Source organism: Melospiza georgiana, chromosome Z (genome assembly GCF_028018845.1).
Source record: "Melospiza georgiana isolate bMelGeo1 chromosome Z, bMelGeo1.pri, whole genome shotgun sequence".
Lineage (NCBI taxonomy): Eukaryota > Metazoa > Chordata > Aves > Passeriformes > Passerellidae > Melospiza > Melospiza georgiana.
The window spans coordinates 51,590,614-51,609,666 of NC_080465.1; the positions used below are offsets into that span (position 1 = coordinate 51,590,614).

The 19,053-nt window shown below is 36.5% G+C and overlaps 1 protein-coding gene across 1 annotated transcript in view; it reads left to right on the plus strand.

Annotated features, from left to right (window-relative positions):
- HCN1 (hyperpolarization activated cyclic nucleotide gated potassium channel 1) overlaps window positions 1-19,053 on the plus strand; it is a 194,301-nt gene that overhangs the window by 136,598 nt on the left and 38,650 nt on the right. Inside the window, exon 5 of the mRNA XM_058044301.1 lies at window positions 13,457-13,603. Coding sequence (XP_057900284.1) covers window positions 13,457-13,603 — 147 coding nt within the window. The remainder of the gene's footprint in view (window positions 1-13,456; window positions 13,604-19,053) is intronic.

Genomic DNA, 19,053 nt, shown 5'->3' on the forward strand with positions numbered 1-19,053 from the left:
TATCTATTTCATGCTTTAAAAACTGATCGAAAAAAGAAAGGCTCTTTTCAAAACCATTTTTTTTAACGAAACCAAGTGTTTTGCATTGCCTGCCAGGAAGAGTCCTCCTTGCCAGGGCTATGCAGGTGCCTCCTCAGCTTCAGCAGGGGTCCTGCACTGCAGCCTTTCCGTGAGACACCATTGTCAGTGCTGTAGTGGTGTTTGGGGGACTAGCTCAGAATAAAAGTGAATTACCCATTGGGCCGGAACAACAGTACACATGGCAGACTATCATAGTCACAGCCAGTGGTACTAGAGTGCAAATTGGTTCTCTTGCTCTGGAAATAAAGGATCCTTTATTTAACTCTAAAGCAAATTTTCCTAAAATTTCAGGTGCTGAGTTGAGTGGTTCTAAAATACTTAGGAAGGGAAGAAATAAATCTGCACTTCATAAACCGTATTTCTTTAAGTGGAAGAAACTATGAGGAATCCTTAGGTCTTTAGAATTGTTTGTAGAATTATTTAAGAACTCTTTATTAGCCTTTTACTCTTTTCATGTTTTTTTCCATACCACCTTATAGGTGTTTTGCCCATTTCCTCAAAGCACTCTCTATTTCTCCTTCTTGTTCTGAAAAAAGATGGGAAAGAAAATAAAGGTATTATTTCACAGAAGCTCTGTTCTTTTTTTTTAACAGTTACAGCTCTGTGGCTTCACTTTTGAATGAACCCAGCTATACTGAATTATAGCCTTCCCTAATGTTTCTGCAGAAATGATCAGCATAGAAGTACAGTATCAACATTAATTTGAGAGTTAAATCTCCATGGAGATTTGGGAAGCAATCCACTGTTACTAAGAACTTTTTGCATTGTTTTGGAGAATAAAAAGTAAGACTTACTCTTTATGTAAGATTTGATGCATTCGGATGATCAAGTGGTCAATGCATTGAATTATGATTTAATACCAGAACTATTACAGGAATCATTAGTCTACTTCTTTGAAGAAAGCTATAAATTGCCTTAAAATTTGTTCTTTGCCTAGTGTTTCATTGGCTTTTCCATTCCTGATAGAGCCTGTAGTTCTCATATATACCTCATTTTTATTATAATTAAAAAATTATCTTTAAGTCATTACAAATTGAAGGGGTTTTTTTTCCTGTACCTAGTGAATAAGTTCCATAATTCTGGAATGTAAGAGAATACATCCTGTTGCTCAGTCATTCCTCTGGAACCATGAGGTCTGTAATGATGCTTTTCAGGAGAGTACAAAAGGTTGCTTGGAATATTACTTTCCTGCCATGGCTGTCAATTATCAAAGAAGCCTTCAGATGCCATAAATTTATTTCTCTAAGGATGCCTCTGAAGTGTGTATACTTCAAGACTATAAAAATCTAAGGTCACAAAAAGAAGATTAAGGGTAGTTTAGAAGAAAAAATGAAACAAAACAGCTGTGAACGTGAAGATGAAGAGCAGTTTGTCAAGATGGCTGCAAGTATTGGTGAAGAATGCATTAATATTGTGTGATACTGTGTGTTAAACTCAGTCTTCTAGGTGACGCTGGAGACCTGAACAGTTCAAAAAAGAGTCTTAGATTATCTAAAAAATAAGTTGTAGTCTTCAAGTCTCATTTTTAAGTGGAAGGGCTCTTTGTGTCATGCTAGAGTATCTAGCTGTACTCTCAAATAAAATATGCAAGGTTTCACACTGCAGATATTAAACAATAGTTTGTAAAGTAATGATAGTATCAATGAGGTTACCTGTTCAGAGCAGAGGTTGTCTGGTCTCCTTTAAGCTCCTATGGGTCTTAAAAAAATCTTAGTACTGCATTTGTCTGACATGTGAAATGCCTGCAGGGAGGTGGATGGATTGCAGCCAATGGCCCTGTGTAGGCTTTTCTTCCCCATGAATGGCATGTGCATGGGATGATTCTTCATGCTTCCCAGCACCCTGATTTTATATAAGTGATTATGCATTCTTGGAAAAGCAAGGTCAAATGTGATCGTCTATATCAATTTTTTTTGTCCCAACAAGGGACAAGAGAAGTTTCTGTCTTTATCTGATATGCATGTAATAGACAAGTAGAAAAGACACTGGGAGATGCCCTGCCCAGCCTAGAAGAACCATTTCCCCATCATTAAGACATTGCTGTGAAATGAGGGAATGCCAGTTTTGGGTCTCTGATCAGAGGTCAAGAAAAGCAATACATCCTTTAACAGAGCAACTTTACTTACTGAAGAATCTCTTTGTTTCTCCCTTTATCTTTGAACAGACCTTCCCATGTAAGATAAACTTACTGGCCTGCAAATATCTTGACATGGAAGTGAAAAATGGGAAAATAGGTGCATTAAAAAAGAAAGTTCTTTTTGATGAATTGGCATTTTTCACTAATTAATACAACAGGAACTGGGAAGCCATAATTAAGTTTCATCAGAGATCAGCAGCTGTATTGTGCCAGTGTTCCTGTCTTGTGTGTGCTGGTGCTGCTGGTAGCATAGCTGTTGGCACAACACCAAGCAGATGTAACAATTACATTGTTAATATAACTTACTTTCTTCTTCTTTTCATTGCAACTATTAAACAATAAAAACAAAGTTACATAATTTCAACCTAATTATACATTTTCCTATATTTCTTTTCTAAATTGCTACTTCAATTTGCTTCTTGAAATAACTGGATTTCCTGTGGGTGAAGTGCTCACAACTAAGCATGCCAATTTAGCTAAAGGCATTGTGGGACACACAGAATTTAGCATTATGCAATGTTCCTGTGCAGCAGGATGGTGGTTTGAGGTGAAGCCCATGCCAGAGAAAACCAGGGCTTCTGATAAGCAGAATTAACACGCATCTTAAAAAACATTACATCGAAAAGGAAATAGGTGATTGACAAGTGTGCATTCAGTGCCCAGGTCCAGATGTCCCCATCATGGATCCTAGAGCTGCACAAAACGCTGCTCATGCTCAGAACTGAACTGAAGAAGTGACCCAGTAGGGATGAGCTGATCCCTTTTGCTACCCTAGACTGCTTGCCCTAGTCTGCTTGTCAGGGGAGTAACTCCTTTTGTCTCCTGCTCCTCCCCTCTAAGCGCTCATTTGCATGTACATTCTTTCTTACTGGCCAAGTAAATTCAAAAAAGGGGAAGAAAAAAAAAAAAGAAAAAGAAACTCAAGTTGTTTAAAAGATAAGGAAAATTATTGTACAAGATGACAGGATAGGTATTAAATTTCATGTTGAAACTGGCAGCTCTAAGGAGGCCATTACAGCATATCTGATATTTTTAAATAAGTTGTCATCTTTACAGTATCTTTCTCGTTAAGAAAGAAAATCATCTTGCCTTAGACTTGATACAATTTCACCAAGAGTAGCACAGAGGAGAGATGTTTTTCTTCTCATGCCTTGGGGCTCTGATTGTTGTTTCATTAAATCAGAGTCCTGTCATTGCCTCTGTGAAGAAAGGAACTGATCCTGGTTTTCATGCTGCTTCACTCCCCTTTTTAAAGCAGTAAAAAGCAAATTTGTGAAAGATAAAGAACGGTCTGAGAAAACAAATCCTGTTCAGAAATCTCCCTATAACTTAATTAATTTCTCAATTACACTAATTGAAAGGAACAATAGTAAGAGATTGTGTATTTTGTGGCAACTGAAAGGAAATGTTTAATTACTGCTTGTAAGTAAAATGACAGTTTAAAGCATTCTTGTAAGCAACAATACTCTTTGGGGGGTAATTAGTGAAAAATAGATGGTAAACAGATGATAGCTTTTAGGCTAAAGAAATCACTTCAGTTCCATCTCATGATAAAGAATTATAAAAAAGAACTTACCATTAACATGCCATTCATAGGAACACTTAAATTTTATTTTGATCTGTGTTTGATTATAAACTGTTTTTTTCTTTATGTGCTAATATCTGTATGTGAAGTAAAACAGCAGTAAAGAAAGCAGATTGTAGAAATATCTCTTGAGCCCTGATAAATTCAGCTTTCAGTGACTGTGGGATGGACAGGGGAGCTTATTACTTTGCTACTACCAAAATATGATAACCAAATATTTGACTGCCATGTGCCCTGCTTGATGTCTATTCTGAACACAGACAGATCTCTAGTCATTTAAGAGCCATCTGGCCTTACTCATTTTTGAGTTATCATCACAGGTAATCGTCCTGTGAGTTAAAGTTAGTGCTAACTTCAGGTCTGACCAAGTATTTGGTTAGAGAGTGTCCTTTGGTGCCTTGGTGGTCAGGTTAAAAATTCAGCCGGCTCATGAATAGCCATTGCATGCCAGAGGACCACGCATAAACAGGGGGTGTTTCTGAAATGGAAATTCCTTGTTTTTCCAGTGTGGTTGGGGAAAAATGCAAGAGAGGGACAGCAATTGGAGTCTTGTCCCCATTTGAAGCATGGAGATATTTCAACTTGCATTCCTAATAATATCAGTCAAAGAAAGGACAAAAAGGAGTATAAAGAGGATGAACTATACAAACATCAGACTTAGAGAAACCCTTGCAAGGGGCACAGCTGTGTCACCTGATTCCTGGTTGAATTTCCATTGGAGAGCAATGGCCAAGTGTCTGAAAACTGGCTGAAGCCCTCTCGCACATATGAAGTAGTATCCTAAAGAGATTATTTTTAATAGTAGGACAGAATGAAGAAGTGTACTCCTGTACAGGTGAAAAAACTGTTCTATGGAAGAGAATGAACACTCCAAATAGGGAATGCATACTAGCAGCTACTGAAGATCATGCTTTTAAATGACAGATGAAATTGAACGGACATTGAGCTTAAACACTTTAGGAGTACTTATCCAGAATTCCTTCTAGCTTGGGAAGGTATTGGCCTTTCTCTCCATTCTGTCCCCCAGTAATCAAAAATGATTCTGATTCTAACCCAAGGGCAGTAGCTCCTTGTGTTTACATAAAGTGAGGTCCTTGCAGTAATATGGAATCCTCATTGGTGAGGCAGGATTTCCTTATGGTAGAAGAGAGATGGTCAGTGATTATGCTCTCCACTTTATTCTGGCTGCTGGTAGCTGAGCTCCAGGGCTAGAGTCATCAGCTCAGCTAATAGAGAGCAGCAGACCCAGTCTGTTACTGTGTGGGTCTTTAACTGAGTCAAGGCACACAAACTGGTTTGGACTGTGAGGCTGACAATGCAGAGTCAGATGGCAGATGACAGGCTTATTAAATAGCATGGTTTGCAGTATCAGACAGAGAGGAAGCATGTAACCATCCTGCAGTGGCTACATGCCCTGCCCAGATTCCCACAGTCAAACACTGTCAGGGCTGGAAATATGGGTGGCCCATCTTTTTTGAGCAGGAATACCAGTTTTACCTTATTTACACCACTATGTGTCAGGAATAATGCTTTTAGCTGATGATAAGTTAAGGAGTTAAAGAAGAGAAAAATACCAGGGTCTCACAATAAATGTGACAAGAAAAATTGATATTTGTTAAGTAGCCATTAATAAGTATTAGCTATACAATTCTCATCCCTTTCCCATTAATCTACAACTTAATGTCTTTTAAAATTATTTTAACATAGAACCCACTTATAATGTTAGATTGGAAGTTCCTGCAAATGGAGAAAATGATAGCCTGGTGTCTATGATTGTCTAATATTATTCAAATTCTTCCTGGGAGAAGCCTCAGGGATTTTTTTCCTAAACATTACTTATACAGATTAGATTATTTGTTTAGCACACTGAAGCAATATCATGTGATATTCAGACATCCAACTGCACACTGAGCTAGGGAGTTGGCACTATTGAATACGGGGTTGAGATTGTAAATCTAGTATCTGCCTTTTCAAAAGATTGAGTGAAAAAGCAAATTAATTCACTATTTTATATGAGAGAAAGATACCACAGAAAGGGGGATATGTACTGTATGAAATGACACATTCTTTTTGGGGGTAATAAGGTAATTTTTATGTACCATTTAAATAGCATTGCATAATAGAGTAGAATTTAATTGAAGTCATTTATAAAGTGTTTTAGCAAAGTAGCTGCTCTTAAAATGCACATTTTATTTCAGAATAATATCTTTAAATAGAAATTATTTCATTCTGCGATCTTTGTGCAGTATTTTGCAAATCTTATACCTGTATTTTTTAAAAGTATATTTTGCTGAAAGATTGTTTTTTAAAAGTGATATTACTTCTTTTTCATATGAGAAAACTGTTCTGCTTTATAATTTTTCATTAGTCACTCATTGCACTTGCAGTTATCCTTCTGCACAGAAAAAAAATTCAACAAATGAAATCTAGATAAAATGCTTAAAATTAATTGCCTGTGAATTTTTTATCAGATGAAATTGCTTGTTTATTTTAAAAATTTTTTCCTCAATGTAATTTGAGTGAAAAGTCAACACTCAGCTGAATGCCAAATGTAGGTGTAGTAGACATTACTATCAATTGTAAGCCAGAATATAATTTTTATACACTTAATGTTTAACTAGAAATTGAAGCTTCCTGAATATTTCTTAGTTTGTGTAATTCCCTGATTGTTCGCTTTCCAAGTCCACCATGCATTAGAGCAATTTTCAGAGAGAGAGGAAGAAAACCTCTCATGCCTTTAATATGACAAACTTCTCCCCGTCTGCAATTTGCAATTTTGCTTTGTCCCGTCCATACAGCTCATGCTATCTCCAGAGCTGAGCATCACTGCTGCTTGAGAGGGAGGCAGATATTTTTAATAACAAGCACACTTTCCACAAAGCAAAATTTCCCATGGAAATCATTAGCTTTTATACACTCCAAGAAAGTTATTTTTCCATTAAAAAACAAATAAACAAACAAAAAGCCTGCAGCAAAACCCCCAACATCATGTTATTTTACCTTACAACATTTTGCATTTTGTTTTGGGTAGTTTCAATATTACACTGTATTTGGCTATACAGTTGTTGCAAATGCCATCCCTCCTGTTCGGTATTACAGGATCCCTGTTGAACCTTCCCTCTTTTCCTCACAATTTTTCTGCTGAGTACTTCCTGCAGAGAAATGAGGGGCCTAAACTCCATGTATCTGCAAATTGTTAAACTGAGTGTTTATATGTTTTGAAACAATTTCCTGGACCTCTTCCTCCATCTTCCCCCATTCTGTATGAAAATCAGAAAGATTTTCTCCCCTTTCTTCATTGAAAAGTAAATAAAAATCTGTAATCAGAAAATAAAACCTTGAGCTCTGCAAAGTGAAGGACAAGAGGTGAGTCAAAGCTCCTCAGTTCCTTCAGTTTGTTTCAAGGCTTTACAGCTCAATAGCAGAGAGAAAAGGAACTTTGATATTAATAATTCTGAGGTGTAAAGCCACTGAGCTGTCATAGGGATTTAAAAATACTGGAAAATAGTTTTTTAATGTTTTAAACTGTGTTTATAGAAACAAGCTACCACTAAAAATCTGTTTGAACACTATAAAAGTATTTAGGTTGACTGTTTTATTCCATGCTTGCCTATTAAGATCAGCTGGTTTTTGAAATGCTTGGTAACTGTCAGTCAGCTGAATCCTGGGTTTAATCAGAAGTAAAAGCTTTTTATGTACATTTATGTATTCGGATATACAGCATGTTTCTGGCACCTCTTCTGTGTACATATTTGCCATGCAGATCATAACATGTCACCTACACAAAACTGATTTGCTCTAGGTTATATAGACCTCATTCTTCTCTCATGAGGAAATCTGGTGAGGGACAGCAATTTTCTTTGCTATCGCATGTGCTACTACCAGTCTACACCCAAGTTTGGTTATTTTGGCCCAATTGCAAGTTTTTGAGATACCAAGCTGGATTGAGAGGACATGGTGTCAGCCTTTCCCAAGGGAGTCTCAGGCTGGACTTTAGAGAGAAGTTTTTTCATAGAAGAGATGATAAAACATTGGAATGGGCTGGTGCTTAAAGAAGTGGTGGAGTCACTTTCCCTGGAGGTGTTTAAGGATGTGGCACTCATTGCCATGGTGTGGTTGACATTGTAGTGTTCAGTCACAGTTTGGAATTGATGATCCTTTTCCATCCTAATTGATTTGTGATTGTGTGGTAGAAAAATATCAAAATATCAAAAGCCTTATGATATTCCCATAAGGCTTGTGCTAAGCAATGGTTTGGTAAGTATAAAGGTTGGTTAGGGTGATATAAAGCTTCAGATGCTAATATTGCAGAAAGATCAAAATAGAATGAACTGAGTTTTAAGAGATCAAGTAATAGTAATAAGATGAAATTCAGAAACTCAAAATCCAGGGACTCAGGGACTAGTATACAAGCTGCTGTTACAAACTGGGAGATGAAGAGAGCAGCAACTGTAAGTGGCAAGGAGAAAATGAGAAATCTGAGTGCTGAAGCTGCTCATAAAATGGCTGCAAACAACATTTTCAATGTGTCTTGGTTTTGCAATAGATGGGAAGGAACTCAGTCTGAACTACAAATAGTTCTTCTAAAATGTTATGTGCTATTCTAGTAATTGCAGTTGGATAGAAATGAACTCAAACTAGAACAGATGAAAGAGAAGAGGGCCAGTTCTGAACAAAAATGCTGTGAACAAAAATGCTGTGATCTGAACAAAAAGCAGAATCAACTACCTGCAAGAGGCTGGGAAGAGACACAATTCACTATAAACACTCCAGAGAGATACACCAAGAGACAGAATCTTTTGAAACTGCTAGATAATTTTGTACTAACATTAGTTCATTTAAACTGCATCTGAATATATTTAGACTAAAATTAAAAATAAGGTTCAGAACTATATATGACCACTGAGCTTCTTGAAACAGCATGTTTGCTACTTAGAAAGAATTCATCTTAATCAAATTCCTCCTCTTATCTTTCTACTCCTTATCAGTGAGTTAAATCATTTTCATATTTTAATGCTGTGTAGATTCTTCTTTCATACACGATATGCAAGTATCTTCAAACCATTTAAAGAGTACTGATGGATTTGTTGCATCTAAATTGTGGGACAGAACTTCCTTGATTCAGTAGAAGGATTTCACTTATGGTCTTTGCTTTCTTTTACATTTGCAAACAGTATATAGGATTTTGTTTCCCCACATTTCATTGAACTTCGTATTTGTAAAGATATAGCTGGCTATAAATATATTTGATTGGCTATAAGTCTCAATAAAATGCTATTTATAGTTGCTTAGTTTTTTGGGGGAAACTTTCTTAGAAGTGAGGCTCTATTGCCAAGGACAAAATTATTGTAAGAAGTGCAAAAGGCCTATTATTCAAGCTGAAATTTTGACTGATGGTAGAGGCACCTAGGTTCTTTGAAAAAATAGCTGGTTTGGAAGTTGTTGAGTGTTGACATTTTGAAAAAATCTGACTTTGGCACTTGTGCTTGAAAAGTATTCAGGTAGTTTAGGTGGGAGCAGTTCCAGGCACATGAAGGTAATTAGTTTCATGTTTTTCAACTGATACGATTCATGTCTTTCAAATATTTATGTCATTTATTGTATCAAGGACAGAATGCTGAGCTGTAAAGATTATTAGGACTCCAAGAAATTTTTCAGCTAAAAAGGCCAACTAGTTAGTTACAAAAATTTGTGAAGAAAGGATCTGGTAGGCTCAACATATATGCTAAAATATATTATGAAAGATCAACATTAAGGTTTCTGTTCTACTGGTTTCACTGGGAATTTTTTTGTACTGTGATTTAATACTATATTAATGTTAAAATACTTTCCCTGCCTCAGTTGCAAATTGCTATGCACAGTATGTCATTCTTCTCCTTTGCATTTTTCCATATCTATTTTTTTAAGATAACTGTATTTAACCCATTCTATTATGGGCCCTATATAACTGATGTCATACTCTTCACCTTTTGCTAGAGGAGCCCAGTAGCAGAATTTTGCTACATACAGAGATCCCATGAATAAAATTATATCTAAAACAGCAAGATTCAGATACTACTGGGTGGTGGTTTGCATTAAAATATGTGGAATGTTACTTTGAAACTTTGAAATCCACTTAGCTGTTACCTATTTCAGCAATTTTGTAGCATGTATGGGCATTTTCATTTCAGTGATGAATATCAAACGTGTATAAATTACTGAAATTATGGCAGTGCAATATATAAATCTCATTAATATACATAGCCATTTTAGCAGAAACAACTCAATATTCATTTTAAAAAATATATAGTTGTAGAGTAGTCAGCAACACAGTACTTACTCCATTCAATAGCATTGAAAAGACCAGGAATACATATTTGTAACAGTTATGGCGCATCCCTTTAGATGTGCACACGTCCTTACTAAATAGTTCTTCCTGGAAAATCAAGTGCTACATGCAGGAGCAAGGATGGAAAGGTAATTAGAAATTAAAAAGCAGGGGGTCAGCAGTCTTTTGTGTTTGAATGTAGTCTGGTGCTTCTCATATGACATACAAAAAGCCAGAAATAAAAGAGAAAAAAAAAATGGAAGTCAATCTTGAGGGGGCTTACTGTGGCTCTGAAAGTTTTTTTACACAAATGTAATAAACACCAGAGATGTTCTTATAAATGTGAGATGAAGACATCTATTTTCTGAATAAACCAAAGCAAACAAGGGGAAAAAAAACTCCAAAAAAAGTAGCAAAAATCCCACTCCAAAACAAAAGAGCAAGCAAATCAAAATTTTAAGTCTAGAGGGGAAAAGATAGAGGATGCAGTGTAATGAGAAGAGTCATTAGAAAGAAATTGTTTTTCTCACATATGAAAATGTAGTTTCAAATGTGGATGGGTTACAGCCATTTTAAATATGAATAACATATCATTTTTAAACAAAATTTAACTTTACTAACAGTTTTGTCCACTTCAGATCTAAAATTATACTTAGAAAAATCAAAAAGCTACTGAATTATCATATTTTTAAGGGGTTCAAAACACTAATGAAAATTTTAAATCTTTTTTACATATTTTATGTTTTCCAGAAAATATTTCAGTTCTCTTAAAGCTATTTGCATTTTTGTAATGCATAAAACAGTCCCAGGAATAAAACCCAGTATAATTATATTAAAGTGAAAAATACCATTATTTCCAACCACTATTGATATCTATGGTCTGATATTGATATTTGATATCCATATCTACAAAGAAAATACTCTCCAATATTAATTTAGACAAATTCCTGGTTTACTACATAAAATTAACAAGACCATATTAATCTTGCTCTCTTTGCATCTTCATTTCAGCACTTTTTTTTTGCAATTGTCATGTGGCACATCACAGTGGCAACTAATCTGGAATACCCACAGTATTGCCAGTAACATGTAGCAGGCTGACAATATGAACTTGCTTTTCTGAGGAATTGAAAAAGTAATTATTTCTTGTTCTGAGTTAATGAGAGATACCAGTTCCTGAACAAGAGGGCAAGTTAAAAGTTTTTGAACAGAACGTCAATAAGGGAGTAGTAGAACAGTGAATGATATAGAAAATGAGCCAAAATCACACACTGAGAAACATTAGGAAAATACTGATTAAAGAGCTAGTGGTAGTATACTACCTACTCACAGGCTCAGATATTTAGATATGAGAGGGGACCTTGGTATTATATTCGATGATTAAAAACTTCTGGGAATTGTGGAAGGCTTTTCACTTCTTCATAGATTTTTAAAGAAAAGGATGCTAATATTCATCTGTGCCTATTATTCTACATATTACTAATTTGAAAACACTTTGAGACATGCCAGTGATAAGCAGTGCTTTCCTACTAGTTTTATTTTTTCTTTTTCCCTAAAAGTCTCATGTGAAAGCATAAATCTTTTTAAAGAAAATAGCTTGCTAGTGCAGGAGAAAGCCCCCATTCAAATAACAGCACTAATGAAAGGCAGCAGTGAAAATTGCTGCCCAAGCAATTTCCTTGAAGCTCGGATTTTCTCTATTTCAAGGTCATTCTGGCATAAAAATCTTCTGCAGCTTGCTTGCAATATACATCAGAATAAATGTATTTCTTTTATTAGCAAGGATTGTTAGTTATTAGCATTACTTAAGCACATTTGTGTGTGAATAAGATTGTGTGGGGGAGCAGCCTCTATCCTGGGGGCCATAGTGATGATGTCTAATGCTAACCCACAATGTATGGATAAATTTCTTCATATCAGATCAGAAACTAATGTCAAGCATGCAAATTTAAATCACACATCTAAAAGATGTGGGTGAAGAATTGTTACTGCAGAGGGGCAAAATGGCTGTGCAGGGGTTAAATCACCCTAACATATTCATTGTTAAATAATCCCATGCAAAATTACTTTCCTTGTATTTTTGGAATGTATGTTGTACACATGGCATCATCTAATCTTTTGCCACTTTGCAAAGCAAAAGCTAATTTCAATTCCAGAAGATAGAGAAGTCTTCAATTATGTAAGTTAAAGGATAGATGCTGCAGTTCACAAAAGAGGGCATGTACATTATACATTTGCTTAATTGTTCTACAGGGATGCCAATCCTAATTAGGACTTCATTGGTTTTTTAGTTGGAAACAGTTTAGATTCCCTAATTAAGCATGAAATAACTAATAAAAATAAATTAAGATGGTTTACATCGTGAATCAAGTTTCTGCCAAGTTTTAACTCACCCTTCAGCCTGAGAAGGGATTTATCCTTCTCTGCCTCAGTGCCTTATCCCTTTCAGAAACCAGGATGGGGGCTCTGAGGAGCAAAAATCTTGTTCTGGTGGGTTGGTCCATTTGCACTTTAGACAACTTGTCCTTTTTGTGAGTCTTGGATTATTATGTAGATTAGTACACTACAACTATGAGTATGTTGATTTGGGACTTCATCTTCTGAAAATTATGCTATTAAAAAAAAAAAAACAAAACCAAAAAAAAGGTAAATCCCCAGAATATAGGACAAAGGACTAGTAAAAACTAAGAAACCAAATGTACAGGGTAAATGAAGTGAGCTCTTCTTGGTCTCCTGGATCCTGGTATCTTTTTCTTCCCTCATTTTCTGTTTCCTGATCCCACACATATTTTTCTACTTTACCTTTTTCTTCTCTTCATCCCTTCTGAGGAATGTTTTCTATTTCATTATCTCCACAGGTTTTAACTTCATAAGCATACACAACATTAATATGTTGCTTAGCAATACAGCACAGCCAGCTTCTAAAATTTCACAACTTCAGCTCTCCCCGAATGCAGTGCTACAGGCTAAACACTGTGTACAGCTTTCCTGTCTACAGCACGAGCTGAAAATTGTGTTGGTGTATTTTTGCAGCTCCTGTACAGCTGGGAATTTAGGAAACATATGAGAAGTATGCGGGTTTGGCTTCTAAAACTTATATATTCATATGGATATTAGCATTGCTGCCAAAGGTAGTTTCTGTAATTTGTAAATATGCTGTCATGTGATTAATATTACAATAATTCATATTTGTGTGAGAGTTTTCTGATATATGAAAAAATTGTTACCTTTAAAAAATATGTAGAGCTTAAGTGGACACATGAATGAATTTGTATTTTGCAGGTGCTTTTAGATAGCAAGAATTTGAGGCTTTTTTCTAATTCTCCTTCCTTTTTTATCCTGACAGTACAAGCAAGTGGAACAGTACATGTCATTCCACAAGTTACCTGCTGAAATGCGCCAGAAGATCCATGATTACTATGAGCATCGCTACCAAGGCAAGATCTTTGATGAAGAAAATATTTTGAATGAGCTCAATGATCCTCTAAGGGAGGTAAGATTAAAGTATTTGAATAGCTCTTCATGCTAGGAAAAAACTTCTTGTCTTTGCTGTTTCTGTGTTGAAATGCTCTTTACCTTCTATAGCATTTCACCTTCTTTACCATAGTCAATAGATGACCAGGATAATTAAATTTATACTAGGTTGATGCAAAGAAATAAGAAGATCTACACTATATTCAGGACCAGCCAGTCAATCACTGCCACATGAGGATGTCAAAGGATAAAATCTGCCAAAGAGTAAAACTACACCCTTATTGTTGACTGAAATTCATGTTTTCCTGCCACTTTTTAAAACAGAGATCAGCTGGACTAAAATGATCCTGGGTGAAATTTTTTTTCTACTCTCCCTGCTTGTTAGCCATACATCTATACAGATAAAACCACTGAGAGTTACCACAAAGGGAGGGTTGCTTTTTTTCATTTTCTAAAGTAGCATTGTCGGTAAAGGTGGTCTTTACTTGAGATGAGGAAGCTGGAATATTATATATCAAAACCATTAAAAAAATCTCTTTTTTAGGGGTTATGCTTTGCTATGTTAAGTGATGTGATGTGTGGAAGCAATTGGAATTTTCTCTGCTGGTGTGGGATCTTGCAGTAGCAGAAGTAGCTCCTTAATGGGAATAGAAATCAGATGGTCTTCTGTTGGCTTGTGCTCATGCCTGACCTGGTCAAGGATGTTGGCTGATATCCTCTACTGAAAGAAGAGGAAAAAAACCCAGAGAAGAAGAAGAAGTTGAAAATCTCAGAGGGAAGAGAGCGTAAAAAGAAAAAGAGAGCGAAAGAGAAAAAGAAACAAGTAAATTAAGGGTGGAACAGTCTAGTATGTGAAACTTGTGTAATTTTCAATGCTTCTAATATCCTCTGCTTTTGGAGGAGTGGTGCTGATTATGTGTCCATATGTGAGTGTATATATGGCTGTGTATATTATATGTATATAACATCCAACAGAGCACAGCATGACATCTGTACTTTTGGAAAGATAGATAGATGAAGGTTGGTCAGCGTTTTTTTCAAGTTTTGAGGGATAAATAGAGAATCTTTGTCTGTGGTGGATTTTCTGTACTACTGAATCCTGCACTTTGTTGGGAGGGGAGAATGCCATACAATCCATTGCCAAATTCAATCAAGTTCCATATTTAAAATAGTCATAAAGAAACAAAGCCTTGCCAAGTCACAGTTTATCCACACCTCTGTTGTGAAAGTCTTATAGTAGCCTCCCTCCTACAAACTGCCAGGTGGTAATGGTGAGTGCTGCCCAAAATTGCTGGTCTTTGCTAGATGCTTAAAGTCAAAATCAGGCCCATCATGGTTGTTCTAACAATTTAATAACCCATGACTAAGTTCCAGATCCTTAACCTGCTTAATTCCCTCACACAGGTGTAGACTGAGGCCTTCCTTTATATTTTGAATTAGTGTTTTGGAGTGCAGGTAGAGGGCCCTGGCTTCTGCAGGGAGGCCTGTTTACACTGTGCCTCCCCTCAGTAGCTTTTGAAATGCTAAGAGGAGAATGTACTGCAGGAAATCTGCCTTGTGGGACAGGAGAAGTGTGGGAACCATCCCTAGACTACAGTGAGAGTAAAAACATCAATCTTGGCCAGTATGGAGCTTGTGTTTTGTTAAGAGAACAGAAGTATGTACAGACACTGACAGCAGAAACAGTTTCATCTGTTTCCACTTCTAAGAAAAGCATTTATCCAAAAGTAAAGCCTGATACCCTTCCATTGCAAAATACTATTTTACTATCAGCAATTTGCAATTGTGGCACCCTAATTACCTGTGTTTTCAGCTTTTCCTGCCTCCCTTTTTGTTTCCTTCCTTCCACTTTCCCTCCCCTAGCCCTGTCCCCTTCCCCTCCTTTTTTTCTAACAGCTTAGAAGCAGAAAGGCAAATTTGGTCAACCATAAAAAACAAAAAGCACTTCTGGTGAGAAATCAAGCATGTAAAATTTCAAAAATTAATGAGCCCCTAAAAACATGAAAGAATAATAGAATTTCATGGAAGGAGTGGCTTCTGATTTTGCTATGGTTATGCTGTACTTAGCAGGTCTTCTTTGTCCTCTCTATTATATAACAAAAAAATTAGGTACAATCACGTTGCACATTACCCTACTGACAACACAGTAGAGTTCCAGAGAAAGGTCAAAAAAAAGATAGAGAAAAAATAATAACTGGCCACTGGCAGTGCCAGAACAGGTTTCTCAACAAATCTGTCCAAATTTTCAAGGCAGCTTATCAACTGTGGCTTGAAAACATCACTTAGGTACTTTGCTTAGTTAATAGTTTCAAATTCTGTTTTAGCGACCACTTCAGTGCGTGCAGCTTAGTAGTGCAGGTGGTGTCTTTTTGATGCAAATAATGGATAATAAATTGGAGGCTTTTAAAGGTGGAACACAGTTGTTCATATATTGGATGGGCTTTACCATGTTACATGCCAATAGCTGCACAAGGCCATAATAGGTAATAGCAAAAATACCCTGGATGCATCATTGAAAACTAAATATTTAGTGCATTTCTTAAGTTTGTAATTAATCCTACATTTGACTGTACTTGGAATTGAGAGTAAACATTCAGAGTCTCCATAGGACATACTTAGCTTGATGAAAGTAGCTTCTGATGAAGATATTAATCTGAAACCATTATTTCCTCACTTGGAGTAAGCAGAACAAAAGAAACTATACTAACTGCTGAGTAATTATAGCATCGTAAAATGTTATGAAAAAATTGCAGGGTTTTCACTAATTCTTGTTCTCAGCCATTCATATTTACTGTATGGCTGAAATTTTCCACAGCTATGCTTTCTTTAAGAGTGATGACCTTCTTTTTGGTCCACGTTTTAAAATTTTGGGGGTTTTTTTAGCAAGAAAGTAATTATGCATAATATAAATATGATCATTCAACCATTAAAAATAGCTAAAGTACATAGAATTAGCTGCAAAAATCTAGTGTAAAAATAATTCTTACATGATCAATGCTAGTAATAAAGCTGTATGTGCTTATAGAATCATAGACTCATATAGTCATAGAATATGCTGAGTTGGAAGGGACTCATCAGGGTCATGGGATTTAACCCCTGGCCCTGCACAGCACCATCCCCAGGAGTCCCACCCTGTGCCTGAGAGTGTTCAAACACTTCTTGAGCTCTGTGAGGCTGGTGCTGTGACCACTGCCCTGGGGAGCTGTTCCAGTGCCCAAACACCTTCTGGGTAAAAAATCTATTTTAATAGCCAACCTTTTTCTAACCCTCCCCTGGCACAACTTCAGGCCATTGCCTTGGATCCTGTCACTGGGCACTCAGAGCAGAGATCAGGGCCTGCCCCTCCTCTTCCCCTCTCAAGGAGGCTGTAACTGCAGTGGGGTCTTCCCTCAGTCTCCCCCAGGCTGAACGGACCAGGTGACTTCAGCTGCTCCTCCCGTGGTTTCCCCTCAAGGCCCTTCACCATCCTTGTTACCCTCCTCTAATAGTTCAGTGTCATTTTATACTCTGGCACCCAAAACGGCACACAGGACTCAAGGTGAGCAGGACAATCATCTGCCTTGATAGCAGAGGTTAAGACTTTGTAAAAGAGGAAGAATGTTCATTTTAATGAGCTTGTGAACAATATGCATGGAACATACATGGTGGATTGGATGATTAAAATAATGAAAATCTGAGAAAAGATTTGATGCATGTGTGTGAGTGCCTAGCTTGGTTGGATAATAGAGTCATGCTTATTGTGGGCAATTAACAAGGCTTCATTAAAAAAAAGGGGAAAAGGAATCCTGAACCTCTTTAAAGTGTACAAGGCTCTGTGTGAGTACTTCAAAGCTGAGTAAAGCAACTGGTTCCTGACCTGTATCTTTCAAGGATAATCTAGTATTATCAAAGAGATTGCATTCAGTGGCTGGGAACTAAGACTACATTTATGAGACTGAAAAGCTCTATATTCTCCCCTGTTTAGTTAATTGCACAATTTGGGTGTATTAGTCCACCAGTAATGTAGTTAACTGGATACTCTCAGCTCTGCACACTCAAACTGAATTAACCATAAATTGCAATATGCTATGTGCATATCTGCTTGTAAGGATTCATGCTCTCTGACAAAAGTAAACGACAAGGGCTTCTTTATGTTAAATTCAGAAATTTCACTTGAACTGAAAGCATATCCCCATTTCCACGGACAGACTTATCTGATAATAAGCATCCACTCTTCTCAAGAACAGGATAATCAAGAGACTCCTGGAAATTACAATTTTGGTAGAGATGACAGATTTTAAATTTCTTCTTCGATGCCATGCAGTGTTGGATTCATCCAACCTATCTGTTGCTCCATACAAGTTCTGCAACAAGTCTAAGATAATAATCAGGCTCTGTCTGCACACACCACCCACACACACATGCTCTCACAGTAAAGAAAACATAGCTGACTAGCTTAGAAAAAAGACTGCATTTTCTAACAGCAATTGACATGTGAAATAAATTCTGTCTTTAATAGCAATTCCAGTTAACTGTCTCTCTCCCTCATTTCTTGAGTCAGTAAGTAGAAACAATTAGCTTGTTGTCCTTATATAAATATCATCTCTAGCTCTTCAGCAGGCTGAGTTATCAAACTTCACATTTTTTAAATTTGTAATTCTTACCTTCTACAAGGTAAGAATATCCTTTGGCCTCAGGAGACCTTAATCCCAAAGTGTTCTTTGTAATTGTCATTACATGAAATGGAGACTCTACAGTCAAGAAGCTAAAAAACCCAAATGCTCCTAAGAGAAATATATTCCAAAAGAACACCTGAGTTATAAAAGTTGAAATACATATACACTGCTAGTTCCATCTTGTAACTGAGTATAAGTCAAAGTGACTCAGCTCTGGCCTTTGTTTAAGACATCAGTCTTGACAGCAGTGGCTGTGGGTGCATGCCCATGAAAGAAAAAGAACAGGGAAAGTGTGGTGTGTCTCCTAGACTCTCTGTATTTTTAGGTGGAGGGTTTCAGTATTTTCAGGTTCAGTACTGGGTAATCGTTAATACACATCTCTTCCAATTACTTATTTGCATTCTTTATTCTAAGTACTCTCTGCAGCTACACCATCCTTTGTCAAAGAGCACAGACCTGACCCCTCCGGCATAAGAAACCACCACCTTCTTTTGGAATTGAAAATGGCTCCAAATTTTTTTTTGTTTAGATGGCCATTAATTCTTGTAGCAAAAATGATATAATACAGTCAATTTTTACTGACTCTTTGCATGCCAGTTATGACTTTATAGCTTTGGGATAACATCCTTAAACTTTATTTTTTAAATGTAAATTCTTTCTTTCATGGAAGCTAGATCATTCTTCTTGCCATTTTCATTATTTTTCCCTGGGTCTACTATAGTCTGTTAGAGGTGAAAGCATCAGTTCTGCAGCAAGAATACTGATGCTATAATAATGCAAGTAATTCCTAACATTGATTTGCTTTTTAATCACT